At 48.6% G+C, this 24,447-nt stretch overlaps 1 protein-coding gene across 1 annotated transcript in view; it reads left to right on the top strand.

Annotated features, from left to right (window-relative positions):
* Positions 1-5,028: 5,028 nt before the first annotated feature.
* The window catches only part of RAB20 (RAB20, member RAS oncogene family), a 38,090-nt gene continuing 18,671 nt past the window's right edge, over positions 5,029-24,447 (top strand). The window contains exon 1 of the mRNA XM_003832084.4: positions 5,029-5,452. Coding sequence (XP_003832132.1) covers positions 5,281-5,452 — 172 coding nt within the window. The 5' untranslated portion in view covers positions 5,029-5,280. The remainder of the gene's footprint in view (positions 5,453-24,447) is intronic.

The following is a 24,447-nucleotide window of genomic DNA, read 5'->3' as shown; positions in this document are numbered from 1 at the left end:
TGGGTGACAACGTGAGATTTTGTCTCGAAAAAGAAAAAAATATATAAGATTGTCTTTATACCCAAAATCTACCTTTTTGAAGCTTGTAGTCACTTTTATTTCCATTTCTATACAATTCTATTAAATTAGTTTTGAAGACCTAGGATAATTTTTATGATAAACAGCAAATGAACCGAAGGAAGGCACCAGTGTTGAATCAAATGAAAACAGTTTCTGAAATCTAAGAAAAAATGGTGCGGGCAGATTGTTGATGTAAGTCCTTACCTCATTCTAGCACTCGCTGAAATTCTATCTTTGTCGACATCCTGTTTAAAATGGAGCCCCCTGCCGCCGCCTCAGCCTGCATTCCTCCTGTCTCCTCCTCCCTTTTCTTCATCTAGCGTTTAATCAACACCAAGGGTGCTATATCCTGTGTGTTGCTGTGTATTTTGTTGGCTGTCTTTCTCCCAGCAGGTGCTGAGGCCCAGGATGCTGTCAGTTTCCCTCACTGCTCTATTTCTGGGTTGGGACTTAAGAGTAGAATGGGCGCTTTTGCTCCTATCTGCTGAATGAGTACATAATAAATGGATAATACATTTTTTTTTTTTGAGCCAAAGTCTCGCTCTGACCACCAGGCTGGAGTGCAGTGGCATGACCTCGGCTCACTGTAACCTCTGCCTCCCGGATTCAAGCGATTCTCGTGCCTCAGCCTCCCAAGTAGCTGGGATTACAGGCGCCTACCATCACGCCCAGCTAATTTTTGTACTTTTAGTAGAGATGGGGTTTCACCATGTTGGCCAGGCTGGTCTCGAACTCCTGACCTCAGGTGATCCATCTGCCTCAGCCTCCCAAAGTGCTGGGATTGCAGGTGTGAGCCATCGCACCCGGCCTATATTTTGTTTTAAGAAAGGAGGAAAGTAGCTTAAAAGAGAGTTGTTCTACAACAAAGTGTCTAAAAATGCTCCTTAGCCATTTTGCAAAATCTAAGAGAAACAATCATATTTTCTTATTTCTTTAATGAGACTGTTAACGGTCACAGAATTTCTCAGTTTGCATCTCTTTTAAAAAAATGAACTACATAATTTTCTTGGCCTCACAGCACATTTCTTTGATGAAACTGGAAAATTAAGTACCCTGTTAAGCCAGTGGTTTAAACTAGACAGAATAAACGTCTAACTTGGCACTAAGTAGCTGGTTTAAATAGACCCTTAACCCTGTACTACCTCCTTCCTCAACACTGCTTCCTGCAGTGAATACGGTGATTTACAGCCTTTAAGACATTTTTATAAGGAGTGGCTGAAATTTGATATGGAGACATTCTCTTGGTTTAGTTTTCAAAGTGCTGGAAAATTCCTTTAACTTTTTCAACCAACTTGCTCGGTGAATTCCAGGTGCCAGTCACTGGGGTAGGTGCAGGGAACAGTCCCTCCCTCCACAGACTCTAAAAGCAGCAGTGTTTCAGGTGGTGTTTCAGTTCACTAGCGAATTTATTAAAATGTGTATTGATTGAGCATCAATTGCCTTCCAGGGCCAGGTACTTGGGAGACATAAGAGAAACAAAACACAAAGATTCCTGGCCTCATGAGGCTTCTTCAAACATTTACTGAGTAGCAGAATGTGCTGAGAAAGGGACACGGCACTGGGTGAGGTGTTGAATGAGGTTAGGACCTGCTCCCTGACCCTAGGGAATTTTCAATTACTAAAGATGATGAGAGTCAAATGAGTCTGTTAGTCATTGTCAGGGGCTAAACTGCATCGAAGAGGCCAGCAGGGTGGTAGAAACTCAGATGAAGGAGCAGGAAAGGTCTCCCCAGAGGGAGAGGATTAGAAGGGGGTGTGCCTGGGCTGCACCTCGTGGAATCCCTGAGTCCTGCACAGAATTCCAGACCTGCACAGATGAGGGGTTGGAGGGCTTTTCAAGTGGGCAAACTCAGTGAGCAATGAAGTGGAGAACAGCTCGTCATGATATGCTTACAGGATGTTGCTTCTGGCCTCACCAGGGAGGGGAATTCATTCATTCTTCTGCGACTCAGTGCCTTCTTCAGTGCCCATTGTGTGCTAGGCGCAGTGGTGTTCACCAGGCACAGTGGTGAACAACACAGAAGAAGCTGCTTCCCCATGGAGCTAACACCCTAGAGAAGGAAACTGCACCATCAAACCTGTAAATAAGCCACACACAGGGCAACAGGAGGTAAAGGAGGTGGGAGAGCTACTGTAAAAAGGGTGGTAAGTGTGTGTGTGTGTGTGGCGGGGGGCAGGATTTGGACTTGTGGAGATAGAAAGTAGGGAGCCGTGGCAGGTCTCTGGGTAGAGAAAGCAGTGGTTATGAAAGGTTAGTCTGACAGTGATTGGGATGGCAGGAGCTTGGAGTTAAGGAGCCCAAATAGGAGTGGATTCTAACTATTTAGGTGTAAGAAGGTTCCAGACAAGTGGGTGTCTGTGGGAAAAGAGAGAGAAGATGTTAGAGGGATTTATTTAGAAGGGAAAATCCATTGGGCTTGGTGATGAATTGGATATGGTTATAAAGAAGGTGAAAGAATGAATGACTCTGCATTTACAGAAGGGCAGATGAACGATGTGGTGGATTGCCATATTGAGACATCCATGTAGAAAGGCTTAGTAGGTGGATGAAGAAATGGACAAAGAGCTCAGGTGAGAGAAGCAGACAGGGGGTAAAATTTGGAGAATCAAAAAGCATGCTCCAGGAAGTGATTAAACTTCCTGATGGTAAAAACGTAGAAAGAAGTGTAAAAATTCTAGGTGAGCCTTGAACATCCGCTGAATAAATGGAGAGGTATACCATGTTCATAAATGGGACATTTTAATATTATAAAGATATCCACTCTTCCTAAATTTAACTATATATGTCATTAATGTGTTTCCTGAGGTTAGATACATTGATTCCAGAATTCATATGGAAGAGTAAAGGTTCCAGAATAGTCAAAGCAACTTTGGACTAGGACTACAGGTGCACACCACCAAGCATGGCAAATTTTTTCTGTAATTTTCATAGAGACGGGGGTCTCCCTATGTTGCCAGGCTAATCTTGAACTCCTGGGCTCAAAGGATCCATCTGCCTCGGCCTCTCAAAGTGGTGGGATTACAGGTGTGTGCCACTGCGCCTGGCCAACAGGCACCAAACCTGACTCATGTTTGTGTCGTCCCAGGCCAGGCACTGTAGCTTGTGTGAAAATTGTCAGAATCGAAATGGAGCCGCTAATGTTAAGAAAACCCTGACAAATAGAGCCGGGGAAGGCCATGAAGAGAGGGTTCTTGTGCGTGCATGCCTGATAACAAAAAGGACTCTCTGGAAAAACCGCAACCTTGCACAAAGGCCATTGCAATCTCCCACAAAAAACTAGTCCTGCAAGGACATGGCCCAGCCACTGGCTGTCCTACTTTGAAGTGGCATCGCCTTCGTTATGGATCTTTGTAGCCACAGATAATTATTTTCAAACAATTGTGCAATCCGCCTCATTTTTTTTAAAGCCTTTGCTTTCTTTGCCTCTCTGAATATGCACAAGTTTACTATGGCATGCATATTTCTACTGCAATGCTCTATTGCAAAATAAATATCTTTCTCTTTTAGAGATCCTCTCTGTTATTTAGGTTGTCACTTGCATGCAACAGGCATTGAATAAATGCTGAATTGACTTAAATTTGTTCTGAGGATGAGGCAGTGCTGGCTGAGAAGGAGCCGGGGTCTCCTGGAGCGCTTTCCACGCCCCAGAAGGTCCGCTTCCACCTCAGCCCCACACTGCTCGGTCTCAGCAACCTGACATGCCAGGGCTGAGCAGGTACGAAATGCCTTGGCATTCCTGCCTTGTCGGAGTCTCAGGACACCTACGAAGGAGGCCTATCTCCTTTACAGGACACCTTCAGGACACGGGTTTTAACCTGCTCAGGGTCTCATCGCCTTTCCCAGCCTGGCCAGCGGCCAGAGTGACACTGTCCCCCAGGGTTTAACTTAGAGTCCATTCTACCTCTCATTTTCTCTAAAAAACCCCAACCAACCAACTAACCAAATTCTACACGCTGCATATTTTAAAAGCATTTCAAGGTTTACTCTTTAAAACGGAAGGAGGACTTGGGAGGCCGAAGCGCGTGGATCACGAGGTCAGGAGTTCGAGACCAGCCTGGCCAACATGGTGAAACCCCGTGTCTACTAAAAATACAAAAATTAGCCGGGCATGGTGGCACATACCTGTAATCCCGCCTACTCGGGAGGCTGAGGCAGGAGAATCGCTTGAAACCGGAAGGCGGAGGTTGCAGTGAGCCGAGATCGCGCACTGCTCTCCAGCTTGGGCAACAACAGCAAAACTCCGTGTCAAAAATAAAAAAAAAAAAAAAAAAAAAAAAGGAGGAGGAAATATTTCTCAAGTAGCGACTGCAACTTCCATAGTCAAATTTTCATTCCAAGCTATAAATGGAGATGACTGTCCACTTTTCAGGTACAAAATAGGACAAAAAGCTTCTTGCAAAAGTAGAAGAGCAAAAGCAAAATCCTCCACTAGAAAGCGCCCCCATCTCTAATCTGTAACAGTGAGAGCCTCAGGACGAGTTCCGCAGACGCTCATTTAAAGCAAACTTTTTCAATGACCTTGAGGGTGGCTGTACTTACACGCGGAGAAGCAAATCGACCGCAGCTGGAAAGGCGCTGGGTCGAGCGTGAGAGGAACACGCGTTTTACCTAAGGGAGAGTGGAAGAGAGAAGGGGGTTCCCCAAGGGCCCCGGCCCCTTCGCCTCGTTCGGGCCCCGCGGCCAAGCTCCTCGCACCGCAGCCCCGGCTGTGCAGAAGCGGAGGGGCGGAAGGTGCTCTCAGAACTTTCATTTTCCACCTTGCAGCAGTCCCGAGCCTCGGCTGGAGAACTCGGATTCTTGCGAAACGGCGAGGTCCAGCAGGGGCGGGACGGGGGCGGTGGGCGGAGGAGGATAGGGCGGGGCCGGGGCGGTGAAAGGGCCCAGGGGGCGGGGGCGGGGGCGGGGGCGGGGGCGGGGGCGGGGGCGGGGGCGGGGGCGGGGGCGGGGGCGGGGGCGGGGGCGGGGGCGGGGGCGGGGCGAGGCCGCCGCGGTCCGGACCCCCGACGTGGGCTCCGTGCTCTGCACCCAGCTCCTTCCCGGGCTCGCACACGCGCTTCCTCTCTTGAGCTCCCGGGCGTCCGGAGGCGAAGGTCCCGGAGCGTTCACGAGAATCCGGGTCCCGGCGAGTCCGGGGTCCGCTCCTCCAGCTGCGCCCAGGGCGCAGGAGCCGGCCAGCCTCGGGGAGAGGGCGCGGGGGCGCTGGGGGTTCTTACGGGAAGATGAGGAAGCCCGACAGCAAGATCGTGCTCCTGGGGGACATGAACGTGGGGAAGACGTCGCTGCTGCAGCGGTATATGGAGCGGCGCTTCCCGGACACGGTCAGCACGGTGGGCGGCGCCTTCTACCTGAAGCAGTGGCGCTCCTACAACATCTCCATCTGGGACACCGCAGGTGAGGCCGGCGCCGCATGAGCCACACCGCCCTGGGGCTCCGCCGGGGACGGGGACGGGGGGCGCGGGGCTTCCAGCAGGGAACCCGGCCGCGCACAGGGTCCCGGCCTCGGACAGCAAATGCCTCCTTCTCGGGGTTTCCCACTCGTCCTCCCTTGCTGGTTGGGCTGAGCGCTGCCTCTCAGCCACTCAGTGACCTCAGGGACAATCCAAGTTGCAGAGAACCCGCTGGTCACTTGTGTACCTAAGCTGCCTTTGCTCCCGAGCCCCGCGTTCCTGCTCTGCCGCCCTGGGAACCAGAGACGCTCCTCTGTGGCTGCTTTGTTAGGTATTTTCAGTTTTCACGTACCCGTAGGAACATGATATCCTTTTGAGATTCACTTGAGGGGTGAGCAGAGCTGGTGTTATTAGCCCCTTTCTAAGAAAAAGTAAAATGAGGCACAGAGTGTTCCCCCCTGTTGGGTTTAGTCAGGAGAGAGGAAATAGAACGGGAGCCTCCGGACCTCTCAGCCCGGAGCATATCTGCCTTTTACAGTTAATCTTCTGCTTGATCTTGGCTCAGATACGTCATATGGGTTTGGGTTTGGAGTGACTTCCGGTGAAGCATTTTTAAGATAGGTAATGAGTTATTTTTATTGTGTAGTATATTGACTTTTCAAAAGTACAACTTAGAGGATCTCAATTCAGGCTTTCTGTTTAACTTTGGAAAATAACACTGATGATTGTAGCATTGCAATGGAATATATTTCCTTCTCCTTACAAAAGAATAAGCTATTGTAAGTGAATGAAGAAACTGGAAATAGTGTGACACATTTTCAATGAGTGTGAGTTTTTAGAAGCCTGAAACTCTGAAAGTTCTGACTTCTTTTATGTTAGCATTTTAAAAAGTCATATACCCAAAGGCCCCGTCCAGAATTCTTAAATTGCCATCTTGGGTGCATCAGTATGCTGAATAAACAAGATGATAATGAATTCTCTCTTTAAAACTGAATTAACGAAGCTCACAGAGGTACTTCCAGTTCTCCCCCTCCCTTTTGCCTTCTTTGATGCTTTTTTATTATTATCCCAGTTAACATCGTGACTAATTTATTGGCAATCATCTTGTGAAAACAGTGTCCCCCAGGTAAAGAGGTGCATTTCCCTGATCTTTGCTCCAACTCTGTCTTCTGCCTCAGGCTGCAGGATGAGGTTTGCTGAGCTGACTCCCTCACACTGAGCATTTGGTAACGATGGAACGCACGCTCTAGAAGTCAAATATAACCCAATTCACGAACCCAATTTGCTTTTGTACAAAGTCAAATTGAACCCAATTTGGGTTTGTACAAAGCTTTGCCCCTCTGCTGCTTTTGCTGGCTGGCTGGGATTTACTGCTGCCCTTGGTTTACAAGTAGCAAGGTTAACGCAGGAGTGTTATTGGGGGACCCTAACCGAAACCCCTGTAGTGGCCACCGTTGGAGGCAGACTCTTAACACACGGCGTGTTTCTGGAACAAGAGCTGCCCTGCAGTGCTGGAACGGCCCCTGCATCGGAGGGAATGAAGCAGCAGTTTTGTTTCCACTGGCCTCTTGCTTCTTCAGCACCAAGGACATGATGCAGCCGGAATCCTGATCACCAGAGATTTTGCAGTTGTGCTGATGTGACGCCCCAGATGTCTTGAAGCGTTCCTGGGGGGCAGCAGCTCATTTCCTGGCATCCGAGGCTGCTGCTGCTTGTTCGAAAGATCCTAAGGGTGAATTACTAGAGCTCCTCAGAACAGAGAGTGGCCAGGCCCCTTCTCCACATTCCTGACTTCCTGTGTACACACTCAGGCGGCCCTTGCCCAGAGTTGGCAGGGACACAGGGCACCCTTGCCTGCCTCCTCGGTGGCCTGTGGCCTGACCGGGTACTTGAAGGGAAAAGAGAGGTAGGAACAGATACCTTTTCTATAATTGTTGGAAATTCAGAATTTAACATTTAGGGGACCCTGTTCTTTTCCTTCTTTTGCTTAGCTCCTAAACTTTCTCTCCATCCCACAGACATTGCTTTTCAAGTTGTTTTTGTTGTAATTGTCATAAGCGAGGCAGAATGATAAGGACCAGCCGGAGGAGGAACCATTTTGAAAGTTGCTTTTAGCAACACAAGGCAGGGTGGGCTGGGGTGGGGGTGCAGGTGTGCAGAGGGCGACAGGATGTTTAATAGTAAAAACGATTGCATGGGGGTCAGTGTACACCCAATGCCTGGCTGCTTGTAGCCTGCAAGGCAGGCAGTGGATGGAGCTGAAGAGGGGGAAGAGAGTTGGCAGGGCAGAAGTACATTACCCTATTCCATTGACACAACAGTCCTCCAGAGGGAGGTGTGATTATTTGCATGTTAAAGATGGGGCCAGGCGTGGTGGCTCATACCTGTAATCCCAGCACTTTGGGAGGCTGAGGTGGGTGGATCACGAGGTCAAGAGATCAAGACCATCCTGGCTAACATGGTGAAACCCCATCTCTACTAAACATACAAAAGTTAGCAGGGCGTGGTGGCGCACACCTGTAGTCCCAGGTACTCGGGAGGCTGAGGCAGGAGAATCGCTTGAACCAGGAGGCGGAGGTTGCAGTGAGCCAAGATCGTGCCACTGCACTCCAACCTGGTGACAGAGCGAGACTCTGTCTCAAAAAAAAAAAAAGAAAAAGATGGGAAGACAGGGCTGCGCAGTGGCTCATGCCTGTAATCCCAGCACTTTAGGAGGCTGAGGCGGGCAGATCACCTAAGGTCAGGAGTTCGAGACCAGCCTGGTTAATGTGGTGAACCCCTGTGTCTACTAAAAATACAAAAATTAGCTGGGTGTGGTGGCTGGCGCCTGTAATCCTAGCTACTTGGGAGGCTGTGGCAGGAGAATCGCTTGAACCCTGGAGGCGGAGGTTGCAGTGAGCCAAGATTGCGCCATTGCACTCCAGCCTGGGTGACAAGAGTAAGACTCTGTCTCAAAAAAAAAAAAAAAAAGTGGGAAGACAGCAGAAGTTAAGTGGGATTTAGACCTTGGTTCATCCAACTCCAACTCACCTTGTCTCATTATGCCCTTTTAGGGGGCACTTGCCACTCCCAGCCCTTGTCTAATTGGGCACACAGATGTGGAGTGGTTGCTGTGCATGGGTGGGTACATCCAGGAAGCAAAAGGAGGTTGCCCAGCGAGGAGGCAGAGCCCTGGAAAACGTACTGCTGTGCTCCTCTGTGTCGCGCGGTTGCTCAGGACAGCCTAAAGTGGTGTTGCCTGTTGCTGGCAAATATAAACTGAGGTTCCCCGGTGCCGGGCACTGTTTGGGCCCTCATTCTACAGCAGTGAGCAGGCCGGCTGGCCGCTGCCCCGCAGGCCCTGGATTCCAGAGGAGGGGGAAAGGCAGGCAAGAAGTGAATGGTACAGCTTCACATCTGATCGTTGCTCTGAAGAAAATACAACAGGCTGATGAGAAAGCGGCTGGTGTGCCCAGCACAGACCTGGTCCCCAGAGCCCTGGAGACAGAATGCTCTCCACATTTGTTTTCTTTCCTTTCTCAAGGCCGTGGCCTGGCGGCTGGGAGGCGGGGGGAGCAGGGGCATTACCTGACTCACGTTTGCATCCCCAGCACCTGGCCCTTGAAGAGCCAGCTTGGAAGGCTGTGGGGAGCCCAGACTTGAGCCACTTCCCTGTGCCGGCATCCAGCTCCAGCTGCGTCTCTGGGGACTGGGTGTTGGAGAGAGTGAGTGCATTTTGCATGTGGAATGGATGCACGTCTGTGGGAGCCTGAAGCCAGGCTGTGACAGACAGAATAGTGGCCACCGCAAAGATGAGACATCTTGGTCTCTTGAGAGTCCTCTGGCCTTTGGGTTCTTCTGAGGCACCAGCAGAAGGTTATGTGGCCACACCAGGGCCTCCTCTCCAGCACAGGCGTTCCGGATGGTGGGCCTCCTAGTGTGAGCCTCCCAGCAATCTGCCTGACTGAGGACTTCCCACATCACCAAGTCCTGCTCCTCTTTGTTCGACAATTCTTCCCTCATCCTATCTGTTCTTCCTTATCTTAATATAAACAGCAAGAAAAATCCACACCTTCAACACTTTGCTTGGAAATCTCCTCAGCTACATATCCAACTTCATCACACAGTGATGCTTCCCTCACAGCTGTGGGGCACGACTCAGCTGAGCTCTCTGGCACCACATCCTCCCTCTAGCTTCTGATAACACAGTCCTCATTCCGACCCCAGGCTTCCACCTGTAATTGGCTCCTTCTGGTGGAGGTGTTCACTACGAGGATGCAGGTTTTCTCTGCTATGCTTCTCGCTTCCTTCTGATTCCTCACCAGCAGGGCTGTTCATGTGCACCTTCCTGCCAACCATCTGTTTAGGCCAGTCCGGGCTGCCCTCTCATGATCCTCAGATCCTCCCAGATCTGCCATTGCCCAGTTCTAAAGCCACTTCCATATTCGTGACAGCCTCTCTCTGCTCCCAGTTCCAAAGTCTGTGTCAGTTTCCTATTGCTGCTATAACAAATTCGTTACTTAAAACAACACAAATTTGCTGGGCATGGTAGCTCCTGCCTGTAATCCCAGCATTTTAGGAGGCTGAAGTGAAAGGATCACCTGAACCTAGGAGTTCAAGACCAGCCTGGGCAACACAGGGAGACTGTTTCTACTAAGAATAAAGAAGTTAGCCAGGTGTAGTGGTGCGCACCTGTAGTCCCAGCTACTTGGGAGGCTGAGGTAAGAGGATTTCTTGAGCCTGGGAGGTTGAGGCTGCAGTGAGCCGTGATCATACCACTGCACTCCAGCCTGGGCAACAGAGTAAGACCCTGTCTCAAATAAATAAATAAATAAAAATTAAAACCATAGATATATTGTCTTTAAGTAGTCTGGAGGTCAGAAGTCCCAAATGAGTCTCACTGGGCTAAAGTCAAATCTTGCAGGATTGCATTCCTTTCTGGAGGCTGAAGGGAGGAACCTGTTTCTTAGACTTTCCTGGCTTCTGGAGCCTGCCTGATTTCCTGGTTTTATCCTCTCTCTGAAAAGGCAGTCAGGTTAGGTCTGTCCTACACAGCATCCCTCTGAACCAGCCCCTCTGCTTCCCTCTTCTAAGGGTTTAAAGGACCCCTGTGATTTTGTGGGATCCATCCTGGTCCTTGTTTTCAGGGTGGTTGACTGGCAGGCTCAGCATCCCTCACCCATGTGATGTGGGCACAGGTTCTGGAGATCAGGGCATCTGCCGACCACAGCTGTGGCTATGGCTGTGTCACCTCCTTTTGCATCAGGCTCCTCCTGTATGATAAGGGAAGAAAGGGGCACCTGTCTGAGCTTTGTTAGGAGTCAGCCAGTTAACACTGGCAAAGTTCTCAGAACAGTGGCCAGAATGAGGAAGTACCATGTGAATTTTGCTAAACAAACATTGTGTCCTGGCCTTGGGTGCCTGTCACTGAGGTTACACCAGCAGGCATGTTACAAAGGGAGGAGGGAGGCTCAGCTGGGCCCCTAGCAAACAAGTCTCTAATAAATGGGGAGGCCACGGCGAGAGGAGGGAAGGCTGGGGACACTCGCAGTGGCCGTGGTAAAGAGTGAGAATAAAAGTCGCCATCTGCCACCCAAGGGCTCAGCAACCTGGGAGACCTGGCCATATTGAATTTCTTCCTTTGCTGTTTGGAGTCGAGCAGGGGGCCGGCTGATGACTGGTTTCACCCGCAGAAGGCACAGGCTGATTCACGTTTGCACTTCCCTGGCGTTCTCTGCCCAAGCTGCGAGGAAACAGTTCCTCTGTCTGTCTCAACTAGAAGTCTGAGCTTTGGCATGAGCCTTGCAGACCCCAGTGTTCTTGGTGCCAGAACCCAAGGACGGGTGGACGGCAAAGATGTGGAAGAGAGATGGGCCCAGCCTCTGGCCTCTTTAGAGGATACTGATGGCTGAGCCACCTGAGAAGGGATCAGGGTGCAATGGCCCTGGAATCTGTGTGACAAAAGGCAGGACTGAGAAAATGGGGGACTCTGTGGTGTGGAATGGAGAGGACTGGAGCCCCAGTCCCAGGAAGTTTTTGAGTGTTGGAAGGTTGTCACGTGGAAGAGGAATTCAAGCCTCATTTGAGTTCTACTCCGGCGCGTTAGAGTAGTTGGAGGTTTGTGGTGGGAGAGCAGGTGTGGCCTGTGTGTAACAGGACGGGCTGCCTCCGAAACTCGTGCTTCCAACACTTACAGTAATTGCCACTGTATGTGGGTCCCTGCCACGTGCCAGGCTCTGTGCAGGCTCCATACTCCCGGGCTACATCCTTTTCACAAGGCTCCTCCTGGGAGGTGTCAACGTTGCCGTCCTACAGACTGGGAAGCAGCATCTTACAGAGGGGAGGCGGCTCCCACAGTCGCTCCCTGACACGGTGCCAGGGCCGCTCAGCTTCACAGCTTGGTCTTCCTGCCCTTGGGAACCCAAGGTCTGGATGCTGCTTGGCTCAGGACCTAGAGTACGGGTTTCTCAGTGGATCGGGTCCCTCCCTCCCAAGCCGAAATGCAAGGATTTTTCAAGGAAAGGCTCGTGATGGGTTTAGGATCTCAGGTTCTCCAGGCCGTCTCTGGCCTCAGAGGTGCTGTGAACCCAGGCTGGGCTCTGCAGCAAATGAAGATGCTGCTTCGCTCATGCAGGCTCTTTCCTAAGCCCCAGGCAAGATTCTGAGCAATTGGTTTAAGAGCTTTCTCTTTACTTGAACAACTGCAGTGCAGCCCAGGAGAGGATGCTGGAGTTTTTGGTTATGAAATCCTGGGCCTGGAGGAGGGAGAGTGTAAGTGCTCGTTCCCGTAAAGTTAGCTAAGAGATTGACCTGCATGCTGTGAACTGCTGTCTGTCTGAGGCAGAGCCCAGGTGGCTTTTGTGAAGGACAAAGGTGGCTTGTGGGTGAAGGTGCCGAATGAGAGGGAGAGTTCAGCTCTGAGGACCGCGAGCCCCCACCTCTCTCCTTCCAGTCCACACACAAACCTCAGCCCCCAGCCGCATGACAGCTGCTCCTAACGGAATGGGGTGGAGGCTGTGTCATATGTGTTGCTGCTTCAGGTTGGAATTGTGATGATGCCGTGTGTGGGCCTGGAGAGCAGCTCTCTTTGGCAGGGACCCCATGGCTGGCTGAGAGTCGGCACTTTTGACTCGTGTGAGGACTGCACATTTTTTAAAAGCCTTGAGAGATTGGTGCAAAAGTGAATGCACAGCCTGCAAAACACGTGGAGCCAGGGGGATTTTATTTATTTATATAATTATTTAATTTTTTTGAGACAAGGTCTTTGTCTGTTGTCCAGGCTGGAGTGCAGTGGGGTAACCACAGCTCACTGTAACTTCAAACTCCCAGGCTCAAGCAATCCTCCCACCTCAGCCTCCTGAGTAGCTGGGACCACAGGTGTGCAGCCTTATTTAAAAAAACAATTTTTGTTTTTGTAGAGACGGGGTCTTGCTACATTGCCCAAGCTGGCCTTGAACTCCTGGGCTAAAGTGATCTTCCTACCTTGGCCTCCCAAAGTGCTGGCATTACAGGCATGAGCCACTGCGCCCAGCCAGGAGTCAGATTTTAGCTGGCTTTCCTATTACATTAGTTTCTATTTTAGCCTCAGTCAGGAGAGGCTTCTGAGTGGTTTTTGTGCCTTAATATGGTGACCCTCAGCCTGACAATTAGTGTTTGTGTGACTGGAGACCATTTGGTCAATCACATGGTCTTTCTACAGATCTGGGGGCCGAGGCAGGCCTGCTGCTGGTTGTTGTAAATAAAGTTTTATTGGCACAGCCACATGCACATTCATGCACTTAAATGCATTGTCTATGGCTGCTTTCACCTTGTAATGGCAGAGTTGAGTCATTGCAACAGAGACCAGACAGCACCGAAAGCCAAACATATTTACTATCTGGCCCTTTGCGGAAAACATTTGCTGATCCCTGGTTGGGTTGTGTAAAGGAGACAATGCTTCTCTAAAAGTCTGTTCCCATAGGTACAGACGCTTCTAAAAAGGTTTAACATTCAGCAGTTGTAGGACCCCAAGATTCAGTTCAACTCAACAAGCAGCTCTCAAGTTTCTACTGTGTGTGTGTACTGAGCTAGAGTGGAGTGAGGGTGGATTTAAGATGAACACCAGCTCCTACTGAACAAAAGATCTTGGAAGAAATGCCAGTTAAGGTTTGTATCTGGAAGGTCAACCTGCAAAACCCCAGGCACATGTGGGTCCACACGGTCACCTCTACTGAGGACTTTGAACAGGTGCCTTCTGGGTGCAAGGCCTCATTTGTAGAGTCCCTCTGCTTTATTGACCAGCAACAGTGGCCTGAATATGAATGTGGGTATTAAGATGGGGGAAAGAGAATTAATTGATTGTCCTGGCCTCAGCAGGAGTGGACAAAGCGACATTATACTCGGAGATTGCAGAGCACAGTGGCCGCTTGCGAGCAGTGTGCGCTGGGAGGCTCGGCCCACAGCCTCCTGGAGTGGCGCCTGGGAATCCCGGGGTGCCAGGGGACCTTGCAGGCTCTTTAGTGCACTGTGGTTCAGGAGAAACTTAATTAAGGTCAACTGTGTTTGTTAACGAGCACCTGAGTCACACTGAATGCCTTTGGGAGACAATTTCATGCTTTGTTATCTTTAAGCTCTCTGGAGAAATAGAAACTTTTATTTATTTATTTATTCATTTATTTATTTATTTGAGATGGAGTCTCGCTCTGTCCCTCAGGCTGGAGTGCAGTGGCATGGTCTTGGCTCACTGCAAGCTCTGCCTCCTGGGTTCACGCCATTCTCCTGCCTCAGCCTCCTGAGTAGCTGGGACTACAGGCGCCCGCCACCGCACCCAGCTAATTTTTTGTATTTTTAGTAGAGATGGGGTTTCACAATATTAGCCAGGATGGTCTCGATCTCCTGACCTTGTGATCCACCCGCCTCAGCCTCCCAAAGTGCTGGGATTACAGGCGTGAGCCACCGCACCTGGCCCTATTTATTTATTTTTAAATTTTTTTTTTTTTTTGAGACGGAGTCTCACTCTGTCGCCCAGGCTGGAGTGCACTGGCACGATCTCGGCTCACTGCAACCTCTGCCTCCTGGGTTCAAGTGATTCTCCTGCCTCAGCTTCCCGAGTAGCTGGGATTATGGGTGCCCACCACCATGCCCGGCTAATTTTTGTATTTTTAGTAGAGACAGGGTTTCACCATGTTGGTCAGGCTAGTCTTGAACTCCTGACCTCAAGCAATCCACCCACCGTGGCCTCCCAAAGTGTTGGGATTACAGGCGTGAGCTACCGCGCCCGTCTTATTTATTTATTTATTTTTTGAGACAGGGTCGTCTTCTGTCACCCAGACTGGAATGCAATGCTGTGATCTTGGCTCACTGCAGCTTTGACCTCGTGGGCTCAAGCAGTCCCCCCACCTCTCAGCTGGGACTACAGCACCACCACACCCGGCTAATTTTTGTTTTTGTTTTTGTTTTTGTAGAGACAGGGGTCTCAGTATGTTGCCCAGGCTGGTCTTGAACTCCTGGGCTCAAGATATCGTCCCTGCTTGTTCTCTTCAAGTGCTGAGATTACAGGCATGAGCTACCATGCCTGGCTGAAAATTTATGATGCCAGATCAAATTGCCCTTCTTTCTGTATTGAGACTTCATATAACATCCCTCTCCAAGAAAAATAAATTTTGTACAAACATACACACATGTACAAACACACACGCCTAAACAGCTGTTGATTCTTAGGATAATGGATTCATCACTGCGACGACAGAGTTCCATGGTCCAGCTGGCCGCGAACGCTGGCCCAGGCAGGTTCCAGCTTCGTTTCAACCCTGGCTTCCCTGGTGCTGTCTCTTCTGCACCTCACTGAGGGGTCTTTCTGCCAGGCCTCCTGGATCTGGTCACCTTCCCTGCTCAGAGCCCCTCCAGCACTCCCCAGCTTATCGCTCCTCATATCTGCCTGCTGGCACTTGAGCCCTGATGCACGATTTGCAGTTCGTCCTGTGTGCCCTGTCTTTGCTCTGTTCTCACAGGTGCTTACAGCGTCTCTGGCAATGCCCAGCTTGAATTTTATGCCATCTTTCAGTGAAGCATTTCTTGGTCTTTGTAGCAGAGGGAAGAATTCCTCCTTCCACCAAACTGCTACAAAGTGACCTTGCACCCCATAGTACATACTGCTGGTTGTCTGTTTTTCTGATCTCTTTTTCTTTCCTTGGATTTATAAACTCCTTGGGTTTTACTCACTTGGAGTTTTCCCTAGAATGTAACGTTTTGCTCTGTGACATTTTTGAAACTAAGTTTTTGCTGAAGGAAACTTTTGAAAGCAGTGGGAAAAATTCACAGACTGACATTAGCAGTTTCATTTTCTTAGCGATGTATTGACCCTGAATGATAAAATTAGTGTGGAAATATCATTGTCCTGAGTGCTGTGATACAATAGGCCATTGTGTGCGTGGTAGGGAACTGTGGGTCTGGGGCATTAATTATATGGTATCCTAAAAAACTTCTTTAGTAGCTCTTGATTTCTTTTGAGTTCAATATCATTGCAAATCTATTAAAAAGACTAACATACCAGGACTGTGTTTCTGGGAAGTTGGAAAAGATGTATTTTCCCCTACTCTTCCCTCTAATTACAGCCCAAAACTTTGGATTTTATCTTAAAAGCAAAGACTCTGGAAGGTGGCAAGGAGAAGGCAGATCCACTAGATACCTCGGGAATGTGTTTCAGGAAAAAACTCTAAACCCGAGTTTTTCCTCTGCTCTCACAGCACCACAGCCATCAATGACACAGGAAACTCCTGTAAGCAAAGGTGTAGGGTTTTTCCCACACAGCGAGCAGTGGATACCAGCTGGGTATCCTCCAGTTTAATTCTGACACTATCTACCCGGAGGTAGCGTCTCATACCACAGGGTGAGGGCTCAGTCTCACAAGACCACCCCTTCCTTCCCCCTAGTTGCAATTCCAGGCATCTGGAATTTCTGATCCACCGGCTTCAGGTGGGGGTTCCCACGACCCCCTCTTTGGGTTCAATTAATTTGCTGGGAAACGGTTGCTTATGTTTGTTTACTAGTTATTAGACAGGATATTGCAAAGGATACAAATGAACAACCGCATGAAGAGACACATGGAGCAAGGTCTGGAAGGGGTGCCACGGAGTTGGGGTGCCACAGAGTTGGGGTCCATGGAGTTGGGGTGCCACAGAGTTGGGGTCCATGGAGTTGGAGTGCCACAGAGTTGGGGTGCCCTTGTGGCATGGGGGTGAGTTCTTCTTCACCTTCCTGTTGGCCTCCATGTGCTCGGCTTTCCGGGAGCTCCCTGAACCCTGTTTTCTGGGCTTCTTATGGAGACTTCATTGGTTGTCTGTGGTTGAGGCATGGGCATCATGTCAAAATGTGATTGGAAAGGCCGGGTGTGGTGGCTCAGGCCTGTCATCCCAGCAGTGTGGGAGGCCGAGGAGGGTAGATCACTTGAGGGCAGAAGTTCGAGACCAGCCCGGCCAACATGGCGAGACTCTGTCTCTACTAAAAATACAAAAATTAGCTGCGCGTGGTGGCGCGTGCCTGTAGTCCCAGCTACTCAGGAAGCTAAGGCAAGAGGGTCATTCGAACCCAGGAGGCAGAGGTTGCAGTGAGCTGAGATTGTGCCACTGCACTCCAGCCCGGGCAACAGAGCAAGACTCCATCTCAATTAAAAAAAAAAAAATTTAAAAAAGTGTGATTGGATAAAAAGGGTGCAGTCTAAGCCCAGCGAGGCCTGTCTGTTCAGATTCCCCAGGCCTCTCTGCAGCATTCCTTCCTCTAGGGTATGGGGCAGGACCCTCTCTGGAAGGAGGGTCTAATGACCCACAATCAGATTAGAGTCCGGCCTGGGCCAGGTGAAAGGAGGACAGGAGAAGGTCAGAGAGAAAGATTTTGTTCCGGAGGCCTAAGGCACCCAACATTATAACAAAAGACTGTAACAATGGCTGTAAGAATCATGAGCTAGGAACCGTGGATGAAAAGACACAGTGGTGAGTTCCCTGGATTCCAGATTCAGGGCTGAAGAAGCTAGAAATTCAGAAATGCCAAAGGGCACAGGCAAAATGAATCTGCATTCAAGAATTCAGCTTTTGTCTGAAATATTCCTTCCTGCTTAACCCAAGCTGATACAAATCAACACACTTAACTTTTAGTAGCTTATATTCTAACACAGACCAAGCTAAGCTTGTAGCTCCAAGCAAAGCATTTTGTAAATATTTGCTGATTTGTTTTGTGGACTCACAAGATATTGATGGCAACGGATGTCTTTCCTCCCTCTGGCCTAACCGCTCTCTGCACACTGGTCTTAAGCCTCTGAAATAGCTCAGCCACCTACTGCTAGGGTTCTGCAAGGAAGTCAGGGTAGTGTCCTATGAAAAACTGGCCTGGGAAGTTTTGAATCATCACACACATGTTCAGGCCTCTGGGTTCTGTAGGGACCCAGCCCTTACCTTGCTGGAGCCCTGGGCTGTGAGAGCAGCAGGCATTTATCATGCTTCTGGGTGCCAGACATCACACTCAGTGCCTTCTGGCATTGTCCATTGTTCCGGCATCCACTTTGTGTGCTTGGTGTTATCCTCACCTCTCGGTGCAGATAAGGAAGCTGAGGCCCAGAGAGCCTAGGGAGCTTGCCACAGGTTGCACTCCAGGTTGGGGAGTGCAGATTTGAGGTGGGTTTTTGTTAAAGTCCACCCTTCCTGGCACTGAGCTGGTTAAGAGGCTACGATGGAGCCTGGACCCCTCACATTGGAGCAGTGCACACCGACAGACCCCGCATAAAACAGGAACAGAACAGTCCTAACCAAGAAATCAGGTGAGCCCACCGCGCTCCCCTGGTGCCTTCATGAGGATGGAGGCAGGTGAGACTGAATTGTGGACATTTCCAGAATGACAAGAGTTTTTTTTTTGTTTTTAGTTTTGTTTTTGAGACAGAGTTTCATTCTGTTGCCCAGGCTGGAGTACAGTGGTGTGATCTCGGCTCACTGCAACCTCCACCTCCCAGCTTCAAGCAATTCTCCTGCCTCAGCCTCCCGAGAAGCTGGGACTACAGGTGCACACCACCACACCTGGCTAATTTTTGTATTTTTTGTAGAATTGGGGTTTCACCATGTTGGCCAGGCTGGTCTCGAACTCATGACCTCAAGTGATCTGCCCACCTGGGCCTCCCAAAGTGCTGGAATGACAGGCGTGAGCCACCGTGCCCGGCCGAATTATGGTGTTTTCTAATCTATCATTCTGCCTTGCGTTATTTAAAATTAAAAGAAAAATTGTTGGATCAAAAAGATGTAGCATTCTAACTGAAGTTGCCTTGAGGATAGCAGTGTCTTTTATTTTTGTAGTCTGTTGACCAGGTTTCCTATTTGTATTTTGGAAGTTCTCAATTTTATTACTAAGAGCCTTGATGGCATAAGGAGTTGCTCTGGTGGTAGCTTCACAGTCATAGAATACCTGCTATGGGAAACTTTTTGCTCCAGGTTATATCTGAAATGCTTACCTATATTTTAAAGTAAGTGTTTAGATACAAAGAATAAATGGGACGGCCTATTTGCAATACTGTTGTGTAGGCTGATTAGCATTAGCTTGTGGGGTCATGCAGGCTTCCCAAGACTGAGGTTCCAGTCTACAGACTTTGGCCTTATATTATAGCTTTGGCCTTAAATTATAGCCGATGCTTCCACAGCACTTAACATGTGCCAGAGGCTATGCAAAACGCTTCCCCATTTTAGCTCCTTTAATCCTCTCTGGCACCGTAGCAGGTAGCAAGGTTATTCTCCAGGAGTGGTGGAGTGGGGATCTGATCTGGGCAGACCTGTCCGAGGGTTTATGCACTTAATCTCACCAGCCTGCGGTGTCCTTCGTAGAAGTGACTTTGGGTCCTAAAGTGAGAGTGGAACTGGAAAGGAATTGCTCCAAGTATGCATTCACTCACACAAGGTAATAAATGTACATCGGGCTACGTTCTATTTCGTGCCTGGGGTGCCTGTGAACTAGAAAAGTCCTGCTGCACCCAACGATAGTAAATGAAAAACAGTTTCAACCTGTGGCCTGTCTCATCACTAACGAGATCAATGTGTTAAGATTCCTGTCAACGCTTTCCCCGTGGGGAATTAAGCGCACTTCATTCACATAGGAAGCGTGTTGCGCCTCGTGTCTGAGATGCGCTTTCTCATTTATGCAGAGCCAGCTGACTGAGTGTGTTTGGGGCAGGGGTCCGTTCCCTTCCCTGACCTTGGCTGCTCTAGTTCAGGACAGTCTGGTTAGAGGAGGCGCCATGTAGACCGCTGTGATTTGGCGCAACAGTCAGCTTCCTGGCCTTGACTGGCGGCATTCCAGGCTTCTGACATATGAGTCCTTGAGAAGGAGGAACACTTTCTATTGTTTGTGGTACAAAAGTTCAGCTTGGCCAGGCGTGGTGACTCACGCCTGTAATCCCAGCACTTCGGGAGACTCAGACGGGAGGATCCTTGAGGTCAGAAGAGAGATACCAGCCAAGGCAACATAGTGAGACCCTGTCTCTACTAAGAATTGAAAAAAAATTGCCAGGCATGGTGGTGCACACCTGTAGGTTCAGCTACTGGGGAGGCTGAGGTGGGAGGATCACTTGAGTCTGGGAGTTTGAAGCTGCAGTGAGCTGTGACTGCACCACTGCACTCCAGCCTGGGCAACAGAGTGAGACCCTGTCTCAAAAACAAACAAACAAAAAACCCAAAAAACAAAAAAAAAAACAGAAGTTCAGCTTGTACTGTTCACAAACGCTCCAGGTCAGTTAAGATTTGTGAGCCTGGGTGTCACCCAGCACCATGCCATGACACACGCTTAGTGGCCCTGTCACACAGACCAAGGGTGGCCTGCAGAGCCGCTGAGTGCATCAATAAAAAATGAGGCATTTCTACTTAGAAATGGAAGACTCATGTGTGACTGTGCTTCCTTGTGGGTTGGAACTGCCTTTCGGGACGCTACCATCTCATGGCATAACTTGAAATGACTTATGTTGCCCAAATAGGTGAATTTAGGGTTGTACCTTTCCCTCACAGCTGTATTTGGGATCAGCAGGTTTTCTTTTTAGATGAATCAATTGGAACACTTTGAGAAAACAAAATGAAGATATGATCCTGTCTCTGAGCCTCAGTGATGTCTTCTTAAAACTGTAGTAATAAACCTTATTTCCAGGGACAGTTATGAAGCTTAAATAAGATGACAGATGTGCAGGGAGCCCAGCATGGTTCTCAACTCTCAGTAATGCAATGTCATCTTCTTTCTCCTGGCACATCATAGGTTCCCTTAGCTTTTGTAAAGGGTGATAAGGATTAAATGGCTGAGGCTTTTTTTTTTGGTGCCTATCTCATGGGGTTTCTCTGCTATGTGAAGGAATCACTTTCAGAATTATGGATTGGAATGGCTCTGGTTAGACATTGACTTTTCATCTGCTTTGCTGTATGCTTGGTCCTGGCTTCTGGGTGAAGACTACAGGATCCACGGTGTTTCTGTGGAGTCAGATCATGAAACAGAAATGTAGGGCTCAGAAGTAAATGCAGCATTTTCCCCCACAGCAAGGCTCTAGTCATTAATTGCTTAATAATGGAGAACGAAGGACTGTAAAGAGGTCCTTAACATTACAGGGCATACTTTACAGACTCCTATTGTGCCCTTTTTATATGTTGCTTTGTATTTCCTTCTTTTTGAGGGGGAGTGCAGGAATTTTATCATCTTCCCGAGGTGGCACTGATGCACTTCTCTAGACTTGCCCAAGCTCTGGGGGCCCATGTGTCCACCTCAGTCACCACCTCAGCACAAGGATCTCCAAGCTCCTTCTAGTTTTAATATCCTGATGTGTGTAGAGTGAACACTCAGTGAGTGTGAACTTGCTCATTTATTCAGCACTTTTTGGAGGACTGCCTATAAATCAGACGCTCTGCTAAGCGTGGGCAAGTGGCAGTAGACAGAATACGCAGCCCAGTTGGGGAGACCGACCACAGACAAAGAGCATTCACAATACGATTTCTAACACTTGCTGTGAGGAAGAGAAGGGGGTGCTAGGATGGGCACTATTTTGGGAGACATAATACACTTATTTAATACTTTTTAAATTTTTGTGAGTACATAGTAGGCGTATATATTTATGGGGTACATGAAATGTGTTGACATAGGCATGCAATGCATAATAATTGCATCGTGGAAAATGGGGTATCCATCCCTCAAGCATTTATCCCTTGTGTTACAAACAACCCAGTTACACTCTCAGGTATTTTTTAATGGAGACTGTGTTAATCCGTGTTCATGCTGCTAATAAAGACATAACCGAGACTGGGAAGAAAAAGAGGTTTAATTGGACTTACAGTTCCACATGGCTGGGGAGGCCTCAGAATCATGGTGGGAGGCAAAAGGCACTTCTTACATGGTGGCGGCAAGAGAAAATGAGGAAGAGGCAAAAGGCAGAAACCCCTGATAAAACCATCAGATCTCGTGAGAGTTATTTACTACCACAAGAGTAGCACGGGAAAGACTATGCCCCCATGATTCGGTTGCCTCCCTGTGGGTCCCTCCCACAACACGGAATTCTGGGAGATACAATTCAAGTTGAGATTTGAATGGAGACACGGCCAAACCATATCAGAGACCTACTTGAGATTTGAGGGTGTGTGGTGCGTCACTTTCCCTCGGTGAGGCGCTTTGCCTGTGTTTCCACACTCACTGTGGCACTCCTCTCTGGTTCTCCATGTGTCTTCCTAGATGTCACCCTCCACAGGCTCCAGTATTCCTGTCTATGCCACACGTCTCTGTGCCTTGACTTCTTTGAGTTGGTTATGACCTAGGTCTGGCTCCTTCATTGCATGAGTTTAATGTGTCTTTATTTTTACATCTGTATTAGAGTCATGATTTTGCCCTTTTTGGAAAATTATTTTTTAACATGTGTCAAGGTAGAATTGCTTTAAGATCCCACTCATAGACTCAATGCAATCACTATCATAATTCCAATGGCATTTTTTACAGAAATAGAAAAAAAGTTCTAAAATTTATGTGGAACCACAAAAGACCCAAAATAGCCAGCAAAATTCTTGCTCAATTTTGAGCAATAATAAAGCTGGAAGCATCACACTGCCTGACTTCAAAATATGCTACAAAGCTATAGTAATCAAAACAGCATGACCTCAGCATGAAAACAGACACATTGACCAATGGAACAGGGTAGAGTGCCCAGAAACAAATCCACACGTTTACTGTTAGTTGATCTTTGACAAAGATGCCAAGAACCTTTGGGGAAAGGACAGCCTCTTCAATAAATGGTACCAGGGAAACTGGATATCCATATGCATAATGAAGCCAGACCCTTGTGTCACACCATATACAAAAATCAGGTTGGGTGCCTGTAATCCCAGCATTTTGGGAGGCTGAGGCGGGTGGATCACTTAAGGTCGGGAGGAGTTTGAGACCAGCCTGGCCAACAAGGTGAAACCGCATCTCTACTAAAAATACAAAAATTGGCCGGGTGTGGTGGCAGGTGCCTGTAATCCTGCTACTCAGGAGGCCAAGGCAGGAGAATCAGTTGAACCTGGGAGGCAGAGGTTGCAGTGAGCCGAGATCGCACCACTGCACTCCAGCCTGGGTGACAGAGTGAGACTCCATCTCAAAAAAAAAAAAAAAAAAAATCAACCCACATTTGATTAAAGAGTCAAGCATAAGACCTGAAACTATAAAACTATTAGAAGAAAACATAAGAAAAAAGCTTTGCAGTATTGGTCTGGCTAATGATTCTTTTTAATGTGACTCCAGAAAGCACAGAGAACAAAAGCAAAAATAGACAAATGGGATTGCATCAAACCAAAAAGCTTCTGCAGAACAGAAGAAACAACCAACAGAATAAAGAGAGAACATCCAGAATGGGAGGAGATATTTGGAAAGCATACAGCTGATAAGGGATTAATATCCAAAATATATAAGGAACTCAAACAACTGAGTAACAAGAAAACAACCAGATTAAACAATGAGCAAAGGGCCAGGTGCCGTGGCTTTCACCTATAATCCCAGCACTTTGGGAGGCCGAGGTGTCAGAGGATCACTTGAGGCCAGAAGTTCAAGAACAGGCTGGGCAACATAGTGAGACCCTGTCTCTACAAAAAAATAAGAAAAATTAGCCAGGGGAGGTGGTGCACATCTGTAGTCCCACCTACGTGGGAGGCTGAGGCAGGAGGATCGCTTGAGTTTGAGGTTACAGTGAGCCAAGATCACACCACCACACTCTAGCCTGGGTGACAGAGTGAGACTTTGTCTCTAAAATAAAAATAAAAAAAAATAAAATGAGCAAAGGTCCTGAACTGAATAGACATTTCTCAAAAGAAGACATACAAATGGCCAACAGGTATATGAAAAAATGTTCAATATGACTAATTGCAGAGACAGCCAGGTTAGCAGTACAGTGAGCTGTCAGGTCGCACCTGTTAGAATGGCTGTCATCAGAAAGACAAAGGGTAAGTGCTGGTGAGGATGTGGAGACAAGAGAACCCCGCACATTGCTGGTGGGAATGTGAATGGGTATGGCCGCAGTGGAAGACATGATGGTTCCTCAAAAGATTAAAACTAGAACAAATGACCCAGCAGTCCCACTGCCGGGTATCTGTCTAGAAGAAAGGAAATCAGTATTTCTCAGAGATGTCTGCACTCCCGTGTTCACAGTAGCCAGGATACAGAATCAACCTAAGCTTCCGTTGATGTGCACGGATCAAGAAAATGTGGTAAATATACACCGTGGAGTATTATCCAAGCTTGGAAAAGGGAGAAATCCTGTTGTTTGTGAACCCGGAGGACATCATGGTAAGTGAAATAAGCCAGATACCGAAAGACAAATACCACATAGTCTCACTGATGCCTGGCATCTGAACAAGTTGAACTCACGGAAGCAGAGTGGAATCGTGGTTACAAGGGGCTGGCAGGTGGGTGGGGAGAGGGAATTGGGGAGTTTTTAATCAAAGGCTACGAAGATTCAGTTCTGCAGGCTGAGTAAGTTCTGGAGGGCTAATATAGAGCCCCAGGCAGGTGACTGTAGTTAAC

The sequence above is a fragment of the Pan paniscus genome, chromosome 14 (assembly GCF_029289425.2).
Source record: "Pan paniscus chromosome 14, NHGRI_mPanPan1-v2.0_pri, whole genome shotgun sequence".
Taxonomy (NCBI): domain Eukaryota; kingdom Metazoa; phylum Chordata; class Mammalia; order Primates; family Hominidae; genus Pan; species Pan paniscus.
The sequence above is the reverse complement of the archived record's forward strand: the minus strand, read 5'-3'. Positions and strand labels throughout refer to the sequence as shown.